The 16,669-nt window shown below is 42.0% G+C and overlaps 1 protein-coding gene across 1 annotated transcript in view; it reads left to right on the top strand.

Annotated features, from left to right (window-relative positions):
* The window catches only part of LOC121002623 (E3 SUMO-protein ligase ZBED1-like), a 48,678-nt gene extending 40,232 nt beyond the window's left edge, over window positions 1-8,446 (top strand). The window contains exons 6-7 of the mRNA XM_040434065.1: window positions 446-603; window positions 4,285-8,446. Coding sequence (XP_040289999.1) covers window positions 446-603; window positions 4,285-6,335 — 2,209 coding nt within the window. The 3' untranslated portion in view covers window positions 6,336-8,446. The remainder of the gene's footprint in view (window positions 1-445; window positions 604-4,284) is intronic.
* Window positions 8,447-16,669: the final 8,223 nt, after the last annotated feature.

Raw genomic sequence — 16,669 nt, forward strand, 5'->3', positions numbered from 1 at the left:
ATAGAAATGCCCATTCCGTCCCCATAGAAAATGAATGGGTCCGCACCCGTTCCGCAAAATTGCGGAACGAATGCGGACCCGTTTGCGGACGTGTGAATGGAGCCTAAATCAGTTATGCCCCAGGTAACTTAGACTAAGAAACACCACTGCTTCATATGCAAAACATGGTTAAACTCACCCAACCACGTATCGGAAGTCTGGCTGCCAAAGAAGAAATCCAATGTCATAAAATCCTCAGAAAGCGTTATTTTGTAGACAATTCAGCAATAAAATCCAAAACAAATTAAGACATCCACTGAAAAATCGCTTACGCGTTTTCCACGTGTGTGTGTGTGTATGCTTACCGCTTCATAACTATAGCTTTTGTGCCAAATGCAGACTGTGTCTCATACTGTATTAGAGATCAGTGTATAAAACATTTACCATACTTTATCTACTTTCCAAGGTATGTGGCGTGTGCATCAACAGAAGAGGAGCACAATCTGACAGTGTTTCAGTACCGGGGAAAAATCTACTATCGTGCATGCCAGCCTATCCCTTCAGGCGCAGAACTGCTGGTGTGGATTGGGGAGGAGTATGCTAGGACCCTCGGACTCAAATTAGGTAAGAGTTACTCCATTGTCTATATGATATCGAAACACAAAGGGTGGATGAACTTCAAGGTAAACAGATTGAATGGGATGTGCATGTAGGCATCTTAAACGGTCCATATACTGTACAAGAGATACTCATTTGACAATGGTCGGCGGAACGATTGTTCATATTGCTGATTGGCCCAAGCACACACAAGATTGGTATGCCAAAAATGTACAATCTAGATATTTATAGCAGATCCACGGGATTTTACTTTGGATCCCCACCTATAGGCATTTTCTGCAGATGCTGTAAAAACCCAAAAAACAGTGTCAGAATTGTGTTTTTTTTTTCTCATTCCATCCAATAAAGACATTTTTTACATTTCAATTTCTCAGTACATTATATGAATCATTAACTGATGCCACTAAAAAATACAACTTGCTAAAACAAGCCTTAATACTGTGTTGTTGATGGAAAAATAAAAACGCTTTGGGTCTTTGAAGTGGGATGAAAAAATAAATAGTTACTGCCAAAATTGGATTGGTCATTAAGAGGTTAAGCATCTTAAGGGTAGTATCTTTGGGCAGTGTGAGCGCCATTAGATAATAAGGGACACTTGTTCTTGATAATTTGACCAATTATTGGGTGATCTAATAGGGGCCTACATTTTAATGTTGCCCATTGAAGTAGAATAATGTAACAATGCAGCCTCCTGATTGAGAAAGTTTGTGCACCTCTGGTCTGCCGTGTATGTACTGACTACAGACTGTTTTACGCTATGAAAGAGAATCTGTCACCAGGAAATTCACTGTTGAACCAGGCGCAGTGCATTATAGGGCTAGGTCAGCTGGATGTAATGATACCTTTCTTTTAGTGATGCCTTGCTTCATTGTAGATATAAGTACTTTTAATCCATATGCAAATGAGTAGTTAAGTGCACTGAGGGTGGGCACAAGTCACTCTGTGCACCCTTGCTCCTCCTGCTTCCTCTTTCAGCCTCTCCCTCTACTTCTTCTTGATTGAGGGGGCCATATTCCTGCAGTCATCTCGCCTGGTCTTCTCAATCAAGAAGGAGAGGAAGATGGAAGAGCAAGGGTGCACAGAGCGCCTTGGACCTGCCCTTGGTGCATTTACCACCTCATTTGCATATGGATTACAAGTACTTTTCTCTAGAATAAAGCAACGAAGTGAAAGGTATCATTACGTTCAGCTGAGCTGCAGCCCTACAAGGCATTGTGCCTGGTTTAACAATGAATTTTCTGGTCACACAGCCTCCCTTTACTGTCCTTACTGTCCCCTCCTCTACTGTCTGCATGTCAACAAGAGGGCTGGAGTGACACCTAACAGGACCAGTCTATACATGATCCGTCTCTAGTCTCTTCAAACACATAGGTCTGCATTCAAGCTGCAGACACAAAAAATGATATTTCAAATCAAGACAATATTCAAAGCTACTTTGTTACCAAATATGTTCTCAAAATTACACATCGGAAAAGAAAAAACATATGCCTGCAAAACTTAATGTGATTTAGCTGAGACTGACAAAGTATAAACTAGTGGTGCTTGGTCAATGATCACACAACCCTTTATTTTGGGTTCTGCAGCAGAGTATATGTTGAGGCAGGGTCACATTAATAGAACCAACACATACCTCAGATATAACAGCGACAAATTATAGAGGGGCCTAGACACATATAGTACAACGTCTACACCGACTAAACCAATAGCCCCTAATGATAATGAAAAGGTACTCGCATGTAATATTTAGCAAAAATCTTTATTGATAGTAAAAATATTAGACAAGGTGAAAACATAAGGGAGGAGGTGGCCGTGAGACCCCCTCACCCCAAAACCCTTGGTAGTGGAGACCACACTGGAGCAGCCCAATAGAATAATGGTATAAATACCCACGGATAATACATGTGCATGTAGCCAAAGTGATACACAATTAGAACATGATGGAACGATTGTTTATATATAGAAACAAGAATGTGCTGCATACATACGATGTATGAGGGCCATGTAACCCCAGAACAAGGTCCGGTCACCAATAACACACAGTAGCGTGATGGTGGGTCCGCACACCAAAGTGTGTGTGCAAAAACCACATGACACTACAACATATAGCTGAAAATAACAGAGATCAATTACCCATGATGGACTGTATAACCGAGGGTCTCGGTGTGCTACTGCCCCAACGCGCCTGTCGCCAACCCTCTGGCTTCGTCAGCAGTGGGTATTTATACCATTATTCTATTGAGTTGACAACCTGAGTTGCTCCAGTGTGGTCTCCACTACCAGGGGTTTTGGGGTGAGGGGGTCTCACGGCCACCTCCTCCCTTATGTTTTCACCTTGTCTAATATTTTTACTATCAAAAAAGATTTTTGATAGTAGGGGCTATTGGTTTAGTCGGTGTAGGAGTTGCAGGGTCACATTAATACTGGATGACATCTCTCCTTGCTGTGATACAGGCTGCGACTCTGGCATGGTAATGGTTATACAGATGATGGATACTTTCCTGTGGTATGTCATTCCAAGCTCTTTCATGCCAAGTTCATCCTAGTTGTTGGCTGCTGTGCATGGGAGATCTGTTGCCCCATCCAGTACCAGACATTTTAAATGGGGGAGAGATCTGGTGATCGAGCGGTCTAGGGGAGCTGCTGGATACCCTGAAGAGCACGTTGTGTAGCTCAGTCAGTGTGTGGGTGGAGGTTATCTTGTTGGAACACCATGTCTCTTAACAAAAGAAAGACAGTAGGACTGGTTCTATGATGTTCTGAACATAAAAAAGGCTGCTAAATGTTCCCTCCATAAATACCAGATGGGAACAGTCAAGGTAGCTAATGGCGCCCAATTTCATGACACCTGGTGCTAGTCCTCTGTGTCCTGCACTATGCATGATGGCAGTAAGAGCTCTCCAACCCTCCTGCGAACTCTTATGTGGTCATCAATACTATTCAATAGTAACAAGGCAGAACCTGCCTTCATCATTAAACATTATTGTTTGCCATTGATGGCCGCATCAAGTTCACAGAAATGCTGCAGAGCACTTACTGCTGTTATGCATAGTGGGTAAACACAGGATCAAAACCTGGTGTCCCAGTATGGGTGCAATTAACTACCATGGTCATTCCCATCTGGTGTTTGTGGAGGGAGCATTGCGCATCCTTCGGTATGTCTAGGACATTGTGAAACCATTCCTACTGCCCATTTTCAGTGTTCTAACAAGACAGCGCTCGCTCACACACTGGCGGCACCTCACAACAAGCTCTTCAGGGCATCTGGCAGCTCCCCTAGCCAGCTTGATTTCCAGATCTCTCACCCATCGAGAACGTGTGGGACTGGATAGAGCGATGGGGCTAAACTATAGGTCCAAGTTGAACGAGGATATCCAGCATCTGTATGACTGTTACCATGCCAGTTTTGCAGCCTGTATCACAGCAATGGCAGATGTCTTCCAGTATTAATGTGACCCTGGCTCCTGTAGAACCCAAAATAAAGGATGCTCCTTCTTGGTTGTGTGATTATTGACCAATCACCACTCGTAGTTTATACTTTGTCAGTTTTTTTATTTTCTGGCAGTGTATTATATTTACACTGCAATTTATTTTTATTGTTGGAATGAAATTCCCTGTAAGATTATTCTTTTTTTTTTTTTTACAAGTGCGTAAGTAATAGTGGCATTGTGCTTGCATTTTATCTTTTAGGTGAGCATTTTAAATACGAATTTGGTGAGAAGGAACTTCTAATGAAGCTTTTTCAAGACCTACATTTAAAGACCCTTGATTCATTGCCAAATCACATATCCCCGCGGAGTCAGTATGTGTGCAGTGATATGAGCACCCCTATAATGCAGTCACACAAGCAGAATTACCCACTAAACAATATAGGGCATTCTTCATCGGGCTTCCAGCTGCTTGAGGGAACTCAGAATTTGGTAAGCCTTGGTCGGGCTCAGAGCCGCTATTGGACTTTTTTTGGCTTTCAGGGTGATGCCTATGGCCGAATAATTGATAAAACCAAGATTATTTGCAAATTGTGCGGTGTTAGACTTTCATACAGTGGCAACACCACTAATCTGAGGCAACATCTTATTTATAAGCATAGACAGGAGTACAATGAATTAGTGGGAACACAGGGGGCAGTAGTGGAGCCACAAAAGAACATTGATTCTGTCTCCCCACGTGAGCTGCCATCCAGGGCTGTAGTGACCCCTACTGTGAGTAGAACAACCAAAGCTGTGGCAGATTTTATCGTTCGGGATCTAATGCCAGTTGAAATAATCGAAGGTGAAGGTTTTGTGCAAATGCTATCCATTTTGGATCCCAATTACAAATTACCAGCAGCCTCTTTCTTGGCTCATACAATCTTGCAAGAGATGCACATTCAAGCCAAGTTAAGAGTGATGGAACTGGTGAAAAATCTACAAGAGTGTTCTGTCAGTCTTGACCTATGGAAACATAGCGGCTCCTTGTCCTACCTCACGCTTACTATACATTATGTCAATGAAGCTTTTGAATCCAGGAATATGGTGCTATCAAGTAGGGTTGTTTCAGAAGACCTTTCTGAAGAAAGCCTAAAATTAGTTCTTCAAGATGTTGCAGATGAATGGGGAATACGAGCAAACACGTTCTATGCAGTGGGACTCAGCAGTCCTTCTGTTAAAATAGCAGCTTCTAAAGTGGGTTGGAAGTCTCTGCCATGTGTTGGACAGGTTTTGAAAAATTGCATTGAAGCTATACTCCAGCACCATACTATACAGACCACATTAGATAGGTACCGAAGATTGATAGCCACTATTTTCTCATCAGCAGCCCAAAATGAAGAGCTGACCACACATGGACCTGTTTTGAAGGTCCATTTAAAAATGTTCCTACGGGATGGTACAAAGTGGTACAGTATCTACACGTTATTGCAAAGCATAGTGGACCATTCCAAGTTTTTTAAAGGCTTAATTGAGACTTTGAATGAAGATGGTATTTCTCTGCAGCCAGACGACTGGTCAATACTCCAAGATGTCGTAGACATCCTTAAACCATTATTTATTGCTACCTCAACCTTTACCAAAGATCAGTTTGTGGGATTGTCACTGGTAAAGCCAGTAATCACCAGTTTGTTATATAAACATTTGGCCCCTAACGAGTGGGACTCAGAATTTTCCAAGAACATCAAAAAGGCCATACATGAGGAGTTGAGTTTTAAGTATTCAGATTCCGAAGTAAATCAGGTTCTCAACTTGGCATGTGCTTTGGACCCTCGTTTCCGTGGCCTTGATTTCCTCAGCCAACCAGACCGTGTAGAGACCCTTCATGTGCTGAAGCTTGAGGCTTCAAGCCTGGCAAAAATACAGACAACGGAACCAATTTGTGTTACACCCGAACCTCAAAATTCAAGACCACCGTCCAAAAAAACCAAGCAGGACTCTGGTATAGAGTTTCTTTTGGGAGACTTGTGTAATGTAAGAAATTCATCAGCTAGCACTGTAAACCAGCAGGCAGAGCAGGAGATTAGTAGCTTCCAGACAAGTGAGGCTTCCTCTTTATGCCAGGACCCATTACAGTGGTGGAAGATGCACCACACACAATACCCTCTTCTGGCACGAGCAGCCCGTAAACTGTTGGCTATCCCTGCCACTTCTGTACCCACAAACTGGTTGTTCACAGATGCCGGCCTGACTGTTTACCGCAAGCGCTCTGCTCTAACTGCAGAACATGTTGATATGCTAGTCTTTCTCAATGGCAATAGGTTAGTTCTTTAAAGCTCGGCTGGTTGGTACTTCGCGTTTGTGCCTCTCCCACTCCAATTGTAGCCACCCTTTGCAAGTGGCCCATCATATATTCTCCAGGTCTGATCTAGTGCTTCCTCTACTTTCCTAAAAGAGGATAAGCTAAGAGACGTTTGTTCACACCAATATCTGTAATATACAGTACATAGTAGACTATTTCACAGCTAATTATTGTTTTTATGTTATTTTTTTATGTTAGTGTATTGTCTGTCACAAGTGACCCAGTTCTCCTCCTTTTAAAGGCATATATATGTAGCATAGATTTCCGTTCCTGTTCTTGACTGTGTTGTAAGCACTGCAGTAGGTATCCCCTTTCTTTACTTTTGGGGAAAGGTTTGTGCTGACTGCAGTTATGCAATCCGAAAGCAAATCTAGTATTGCACACAGATGATGGAATGTATGGAAATCGATATGGGGCTAGTTGTTTTTAAATGAAACTCATTCAAAGGCATGAAGCAGAGCTCTTAACGATGTTTCTGAGGTGAACAAACCCTTTCTATGTGCATTAGCCAGAGCAGACCAGCTGTCACAAAGAGCAGTCTAGCTGGGACAACCCCTTCAAGCTTTATTTACTGCCAGATGGATGCCCTGCCCTTTGATTAACAGATCGGCATAAATCTGATAATGTACCTAATCAGTTTTGCTGCATGGGAGGTTTTTTATTTTTTCCGTTAACATCCTCTTTGTCCAAAGACCTGCGTGTCCATAGGAATATATATGCCTGTCCTGAGTGTACACCGTATCCACACACACATTGAACCCCTTTTCTGTAGTTGTAGTACCACAGATGAGCAGATGGGGCAGAATTCGAGAAGACAGTATTATACTGCTGTGTTGTTTTTACGACTTAGCTCTAAACCCACCTTTCATATACTATAGTCAATATATTGATGCAAAGGTCTACCATTTTTCATCCATAAGCTAGAAGAGTAAGAGACTAAGCTTACTGAGCCTATGCAGGACATAGGGAGAGAGCAACTAATGAATAATCCCTTGTTCTGGCCAACTGGAGGCCACATCAGAGGGGCCATTACCACTTCTCCTTGGAGCTTTTTGTAGTTAGTCCTAAGCCTACCAGTATGATCAACAGATGTAAAATCTGTCAAATTGTATTTGGATTAACAAAAAAATAAATTCCCATATGCTACTTGGAAACAGTCAGGAAACTGCTGTTGACAGATCTAATCGTATTGTGTTTTTATAATCCTCTTCTGATATTAATGGGCTGTTTGGCTCCTTGAGACCAAATTACCCCCTTTAATCTGTCATGCCTAATGTAGGTAATGGATATTCCTATGTTAATCAGACGATGTACCGTAAATGTTAATTCTCCAGTGCTGAACTATAAAACGGTCTGTTTTCAGAAGCATGCTTGATGATGGATTCCATTTAGCAATTGATTTTGTACTGCAAAACAAGTGAAGCCATGACGAGAAATGTAATATAGCTATATTTTACATTTGATGACTGGTAACCAGTTTTAGTGGAGCTTCACTAGTGATTCGAAGTAAATAAATGCACCAATGTAGTTTAGACTGTTTTATATCAGCGAGACCTTGTTGAGACACTATTTAGTGCACATACTTCAAAAATTATAATTTTTATGCCCCTGTTTTGATCTGCAGGACTGCATTACTATAAAAATGTCATATAAGCCTTAATTTAACCCCTTTCCATCCTACGTAATACTATGACGTTGCTTCAAGTACCTAGTTAATGCAAACTGACATAATAGTACAGCACAGTGATAACGCAGGCTCAGGAGCTGTGTCTGTGCCATCACTCATACAGCTGTTCTCACTGCCATGGATCAGAAATAACTCTGATCCAGTCACTTTAACTCCTCATATGCCGAAGTCAATAGTGACCATGGCATCTGAGTGCTTAGACAGAGGGAGGGACCTGCCACAATCGCTGTGTGCTGAGTACTTGTTATGGCAGACCCACCATATTGCTACATCTATTACCCACTGGCAGAATGTAATAGAATATCTGTAAAAATGCCTATACACTGTAATACAAAAGTATTACAGTGTACACTACCAGCGATTAAACGATCACAGGTTTAGGTCCCACAAGGGGACTAAAAAAGTGTAGAAAAAAAAATTATTGAATGAAGATATTAAAATATAAAAAAAAAAAAAAAAAAATTCCCATTTCTCAGCATAATTAGTGTCACAGTGCCTGAAAATGTCTGAAATATTAAAATATCTCGCTTCGTTAATGCTATAAAAAAGAAAAACTATGCTAAAATTGTAGTTTTTTTTTTGTCACCACTACTCGCATAAAATATTAAAGGGATTTTCCGAGATTTTTATACAGATATTGATGGTGGTCTGACACCCAGGACCTCTGCCGATCAGCTGTTTGAGAAGGCACCAGCTGCTGCTTTCTCTCAGCTTTTCCTAGGCCAGTGACAACGCATTTATCAGTCACATGGTGTTCAGCGCGATACCAAACGCAGCCGCTATACAATGTACAGTGCTGTGCTTGGTGAGCTGCGAGAAGGGGGCAGCACTCACAGGAATGCCAATACCTTCTCAAATAGCTGATCTGTGGGGTTCCCAGGTGTCGGACCCCACTGATCAAACTAATGACCTATCCAGAGGATAGGTCATCAGTATAAAAATCTTGGAAAACCTCTTTAAAAATTATTTCAGAATGTGGCGACACAAAGCTTTTTTTTTTTTTTTTTTTTTTTTAAAGCTTTTGATTTTGTAAAAGTAGTAAAGCCTAACAAAAATTATACCTCCATAATTGTACTGACACTAGAATAAAGTTAACATGTCATAAACTTAAACAATCGCTTATGCAGCTATATTGATGGAAAAAAGTTACGGCAAAAAAAAAAATCTCTGGGGGACATTTATCAAGCTTTTTATGCCACTATTGTGGTGTAACAAAGTCACAGATTATGGAGCACGCCATGTGTGCACCATAATTTGCGACTTTTTTTAGCCACTCGGCACTTCAGAAAGGGGGGGCGTGACTTACAGGGAGGGGCAGAGCTTAGCACCTTTTGCCGCATTTACTATAACTTTTGCCAGAAAGTGCCGGAAGATATAGCTGAAGTCGACTCCAGCCTGTAGCTGGCGTATACTTCCTTTTCTAGCACATGGCAGGGCAGAGATGTGCCTGATTTGTTAAGAGCCATCTGCCTCTAAATAAATTAGGTGCCTCCCACGTCAGTGCAGGGAGATTAAAGGGACACTGACAGGCCCAAAAAGCATATTTAGGTATATATATGACAGTACAGGTCTTATAAAGTGTATTAGAATCATCTAAGTATCCCCCCCTGTCCACCTTATAAATACAGTAATCTGAAGTTTTATAACCTGCTTGAATCGTCTTCAATCTGCCCAAGGGGCGGCGTTTCATCTCAACTTGCGCCCAGCCAGCCTTGCCACAACTGCCGTTTGAAGTGCCGCCCAGCTCATCAATATACACTTCGCTGGGCGGCTACTAGTGTCCCCGGCCATCTTCAGCGCATGCGCCCGGCACCCTCACTGGCCGATGCAGCCTCTAAGAATCAGACTGTACGCAGGCGCGATGCGATCCCGGCCAGTGAGGGTGCCGGGCGCATGCGCTGAAGATGGCCGGGGACACTAGTAGCCGCCCAGCGAAGTGAATATTGATAAGCTGGGCGGCGCTTCAAACGGCAGTTGTGGCGAGGCTGGCTGGGCGCAAGTTGAGATGAAACACCGCCCCTTGGGCAGATTGAACACGATTCAAGCAGGTTATAAAACTTCATTTTACTGTAGTTATAAGGTTGACAGGGGGGATACTTAGATGATTCTAATACACTTTATAAGACCTGTACTGTCATATATATATATATATACCTAAATATGCTTTTTGGGCCTGTCAGTGTCCCTTTAAGACTGGCATATGGATATGCCAGTCTTGATAAATGTCCCTCACTGTATCTTTAAATACCAAATTGTCCCTTGGTCAAGTGGATTAAGAGTTATGTTTCTTACCTGTCATTTATTTTCTGTGTTGACTGCGTGACAGCTTTTTGTCTCTGCTTCATAAGACTCCTCTATTATCACGGACAGTTTTTCTGCGTTATTCACTCCTCAGAATTTCAGACAGCTATTTTACCCACCATACCTTACACTGCAGCCCATCTTCTTCAGATTCTCTGCTGTGTATAAGCACAGGCCTACCGGTAAATCACTGGTTTTATTTATTTTACAAGTAAATTATTACTGTGTTGTTATTTGACTGTCCAACTATGTAGTTCTGTGGCTGCTGTAAGGCCTTTACAGAGTGTGGTGAATGAAGCCGTGGAAAATAAGAAAAGTCTGATATTTCTAACTTTTCTTAAAAATAAACTTCTGCACCATGCGAGCAGTAGGGGTATACTATTGAATGAAGGGATCTATTTCTGAGGCATTATGTAGAAGGGGGGTTAGATTAGAGAATGTGGTAGGGATGCAAAGATGTGTTTAGGGCACACTTAACACTGTAGATGTTGAGAATTAACTTGATTGGATTAGTTCATTCTAGAAAACTGGTGCAGCCTGAAGACATGAGTGGGAGGTTCGGATTGTGGAGAAGGATAATCTCTGATTGTTGGCAGAATGTAGAGCACTGGTAGCATGGCATGGAGTAGATGTAGGGCGGTGCGGCACTGTGGAGTGCTTTGTTAGTGAAAGTGATAACTTTAAATTGTATTATATAGTAAATGGGAAATCATTGCAGTGACTGGCACAGGGCAAAGATATCGGTGCTGTGACAGGCAGAGGGCGGAGGCATTAGTGCAGTGACTGGCACAGGTCAAAGGCATCAGTATAGTGACTGGCACAGGGCGGAGGCATCAGTGCCGAGACTGGCACAGGGCGGAGGCATCAGTGCCGTGACTGGCACAGGGCGGAGGCATCAGTGCCGTGACTGGCACAGGGGCGGAGGCATCAGTGCCGTGACTGGCACAGGGGCGGAGGCATCAGTGCCGTGACTGGCACAGGGGCGGAGGCATCAGTGCAGTGACTGGCACAGGGTAACGGTTTAACAGATAGATGAGCATTTAGACTAGATTTAAGAGGGAAGAATTTGGGGAGGGGAAGACCGATTTAGTAATGAGTTACAGCAATGTAGATGAAAATGAATCGGGGTGAATCATGAATAAGAGTTTTGGCCATTTTCACAGTAAGAAAGAAAAAAGCATATATGGATCCTGAAGAACAGAACTATATTATAAATCATTAGCACCACCTTAGAAAATGCTGAGGTGGGGGGGGGGGGGGATGCAGTGACAGCATCATGACCTTGCTCAATACCGTTATTTGTTATATATCATTTTTATTGGAAAGAAATAATTCAATTCTCAAAAACTAAATCCATCACCTATAATAAAACCAGCCCAACCAACCAGCCGTAGAAAACTAAACATCTAATTAGTATTGCTTATTATATAGTTTTGAAATTTTTAAGCAGAACATCTTGTTCACGGAACCGATGCCCACACAGCACAGTAGTAATTCAATAGATGCACTGTTTATGTGAGCTTACATCTGGTTACCTTGCTCTGACTAATATGTATAATGTGGTTACACTGGGTGTAGTGAATGGCTCTGACCACCATACATTACAGTGGAGTTCTCTGTGCATCATAAGACGTCACTCGAAAACCATCTGTATTCATCTAAATAGAGATGGGGGAGATTTATGAAACTGTCTAAAAGGAAGACAGTCTTTGTTGCCCCTATAAACCAGTCACAGCACAGCTTTCATTTCTTATTCAGCGCTTTAAAAATGAAAGCTGCGCTGTGATTGGTTTGCCAGGGGCAACAAAGATAGCCCCCTCTTTTAGACCCCTAAAGAGTTTACTTTTAGTTTTCTTAAGTGCTGTTGGTATTCTAGGAGTTTTTGATGAGATCTTTCTCATTTATAGGCACAGCATATCAGACATGTTAGGCTCAAATTTGAAATATATGGAAAAGAAAAGGTTAAAAAGTTAAAATAGGTTAATTTTCTTGGAGGGGAAAAAAGCGTGTGATTGGTATGGTCAAACACTTGGGACATCACAGATCCGCATTATGAAGCAGATGAATAGAGTTGAGCTGTAGCATACAGATGAGGCACTGTGTCTGGATAAAAAAATTAAGGGGCTATGGCTCTCACTGGAGTGTTGCAGTTCTTTCACCCTGCTGATCATTTCAGGGTCCCAGTGGTCAGAGCCAGAGATCAAACAACAGTTGTCCATCCTAAGTGTTTTTTCTGGAGGTCCCTTTAAGGTATGATTTAGAAAAAGGACCCAGATCACTAGAGCAAAATGGCCATAAAACTAGGTAGACTATGGGTGAAATTTATCAAGACTGATGCGAAATATACCAAATTTATTAAGAGGTGAACACCACCTAATTTATTTTGGTACATATAAGCAGGTCTGTCTGCTACAATTTGAACTCTGCCAGCTAGGAGCTGGCGAAGATTCCAGATATAACCTAAGCTACAGATCAACATATAACCCCAAGTTCAGTTCACTAGAATACTGTAGGTCTAGATGTAACGGCCAGTAAAATCCTCATGCATAGGAGTGTTGTAATGCAGTGGATGTGGAGCCACTGCGCCAATGAACGGACTGACTTGACTCGGGGCTACTCCTGAGAACATTGTCAAGGCTGTCCCCTGATATTCATCCTTTGACCCCATTATGGAGATCTGGACTTCACAGCAGGGGTCATCGGGCCACTACCTATAGGAGTAGTCTCCATTCAGAGGCTGATGGCCCATGTGGGCAGAGGCTTGGTCACAGGGCAAGCTGGGCTCAAGACAGGTAGAGTTCATGCAATACAGTAAGTCAGGACAGGCGACACAGGGTTGATACGGTTAACAGGCAGAAGTCTAGCACAGAAGGTCAGAATACACGATAAGCACACTTGTAGGAACTAGACAAACTAGGAACCTTTATGCTCAGGTACCTTCCTATAGGAAAATATGCCCTATATACCCCAGGTAACGCTGACACATGCTGGGGACAGATTAGCTTGTGCTCGTTAAGGCCTTTAGGGGCTGGGAAGAACATGCGTGCCCTGTGGAATCATGCACAAGCCAATGCTGGATGAAAGTGGTGGGGATGGCCATGAGCAGTGTGGTACAGCAGGACAGGCGAGTACTCTGGTGGCCATGGCCACCTGGAGAGAAGAGATGCTGGCAGACAAGGACACCCATCATTATAGGTGTATTGTACCTGAGTTTAACAGCGGGACATGCCTGCTAGGTTATATGGTGCTGTAAGAATTGCAGGGGATCTGGATGTTAAAGGGGTTATACCATAACTAATGTAAAACATGAAAATCAGATATCATATAGTTCAGTGATGGCGAACCTTTTAGAGACCGAGTGCCCAAACGGCAACCTAAAACCCAATTATTTATCGTAAAGTGGCAACACTGCAATGTAACCTGAATACTACAGTCTAATATAGTATATCTTCCATGTACTTTATCATGTAGCTATAATAGCCTGCCTACATTCAATGCGCTGCCTGTGCTGTTCATAGTACGTCCTGCGCTGATGATGGCAGAAAACATCTAACGCAATTTGGTACACCATAGACTTTTTCCAGGGTGCGGGTGCCCACAGAGAGGGCTCTGAGTGCCGCCTCTGGCACCCGTGCCATAGGTTCGCCATCACTGATATAGTTGCTCATTCATTGCTCTTTTAGATTTATATCCAGCTGAAAGCTCAAGGGGAGTGTCTTTTCTGCTGCAGCTAAGGGGCGTGTCTCAGCTCTCCCTATCACAGCTCAGGAGGCAGTTGAAGGATGAAACTGAACATGTGCGGCCTTCTCAGTGAGCAGGACAAGGAAATAAGAAAAAAAACAAGCGGCAGGTGGCGCTATACAGATAGATTTTATTGAATAGCTCAGTAGCTATGCTAAATTTTTAATTACATGCAATTGCAAAAGTATTCAGATCTAGGTGCTGGTTTGAAAACTGTAGACTATTTTTCAGTGGGACAACCCCTTAAATCCAGAATATGTACTGTTCAATATGGGTGTAATACACCCATTTGAACAAGAACTAATAGTGTTACAGACCTTTGAGTGTTAACCTTGTTAAAGTGTCAGTTACAATAGACTGTACAACAGTGTAATAAGTGCCACTGAAGCGATTGCTCCTCTTGATATAATTGAATTAATTGCCCTTAGCGTATCGTATACAAAGCTTAGATGTAATTTATGCTGAAAAGAGGTTCCTTTTTCTGTGTACACCATGTATTGTCTGCCTTTAAAAAATGCTCTGGAACATTCCAGAAGCTGAACAAGCATGTCACTGGCTATCTTCTGCCCATTCTGTTTCATTGTGATCATGAATTTCTTAGTGATAAAAGTTTTCAAAATCATGACATGACATGTAAGTCATGATGTCGTTTTAAAATGAACCAAGGTTTCTCGAAGTCTACTTGAATCTGGTCAGAATAAAGGACTGCGCATGTTGAGATCCAACATTTCTGAACCTTCCTTCCCTGACTTTTGTCATCAAGGGAAAGCTGGAAGCATCAGATGGTCGTCCCTCCCTTCAAAATCAGCCACATATAAAGGGTTATCCATCTTTCCTTATGATGGCATTACATTTGTGGATGACCAGCTCTTGCCACTGCTGCCAGTCAGCTGTTTTAGAGACCTACAGCTTTGTTCCATTCAAGTGAAACATAGGTTATCCGTTTTAAAAAGCTAGATACCCCCATTAATGTAATGTGAATGGTAACCTTTACAGTTTACTCTCTTGCCAGAAGACTATACTGGTGAAAACCCAACAGGTTCATCATTAGTTAACCTGGATAAAGGGATCATTTCATACAATAAATGACCAGATTCCTTTAGATCTGTTTGGTCTTTCGGCTCCTGGATTTTGGTAGAACCTCTTTAGCTCAGATAGTAAGATCTGGGTCCTCTTTTGTCAGATAGTAGGAAACTGTGTTGGTCTCTTATATGTTATCGTAAACCAGCTGGAACTTGACTTGCTGTATGTATTCGGGTGTCTGCCTGTAGAAGGTTTCTGTTAATGCACCTCAAGATTTTCCAAAATCCATTTTTTTTTTTTTTTAAAGAGGCATACCACAGATGTTTTTGAGGTACATTCAAAACCTATAGTTTTATGAAAGTTCCCTGAGTGTCTCTACTTAGTTGCTGTCTGTTGAACACCTGCCCATACATTTTCATCTTTAAAATGGTCCTAAAAAGATGGTGGACACCCAAAACCTTAAAACTGAAATGTTTGACTCCTTTTTTTAATATTATGAACCAGAAAAAAGTAAATATGGACAGCATATAGCAGTGGTGGCCAACCTATGGCACGGGTGCCAGAGGCGGCACTCAGAGCCCTCTCTGTGGGCACTCACACCCTGGAAAAAGTCTATGGTGTACCAATATGCCTTAGACTTTTCCTGCCATTCATCAGCGCAGGGTGCACCATGAACAGCACATTGAGTGTAGGCAGGATATTATAGCTAAATGATAAATTACATTGAAGATATACTATATTGGTATTCATTGCCATTGCAGTCTTGGCACTTTGAGATAAATAAGTGGGTGGTAGGGTTGCAGTTTGGGCACTGTCTCTAAAAGGTTCGCCATCACTGGCATATAGTATCTCATGTCAATGGCCAGCGTTGGTCTACATGAATTACCCACTGACGTGTGACCAGAACCTGAGGTGAGGTACAGTTAGTGATAATTATATATGATCAAAGGCGAGAGTGAGATAGTAAAGTCATATCACTAGGAGTACAAGTAGAAAAAACCACAGGGGTCTTTCATGTCCTGTTCAATCAACTTTAGCTATGAGGCCCCATGGTGAAATTCCTCACAGTTCTTTATCACTACCTTGTACATGCAAGCAATGTATTTTTGTATTTATAATGACATTGCACTAATGCCTACCTAGACTGAAGGACATTAGAAGACTGAGGCAACAGTCTGTAGGATGATGGACATATGGATGTCGTGATAAGTAGAATAATCTTTAATTGCTTCCATCTTTTATGACCCCCAGCTTAGCAGTTCATGGTTGTCTATTTCCGATCTGTATAGAGTGGAGAATGTGAGAAATAAATATTTTACATGCCCTTGCTGCTAAATCAGTATTCATGGTAAACATATTGCAGCTCCCTGTGACCCACTTATTGTGTTTTGAAAGCTTTTCCAGTTAGTTTAACACAACTAGTGAGTCAAGCAAAGCATTATAAATTATATATACTGGATATGGTTATGCAATACATTTCTAACTGAAAGGGCTTTATCAGGTATGGAACCCATTTGTTTAATACCCCATTTGGTAATTCATACTGTTAATAGA

Source organism: Bufo bufo, chromosome 1 (genome assembly GCF_905171765.1).
Source record: "Bufo bufo chromosome 1, aBufBuf1.1, whole genome shotgun sequence".
Taxonomy (NCBI): Eukaryota; Metazoa; Chordata; class Amphibia; order Anura; family Bufonidae; genus Bufo; species Bufo bufo.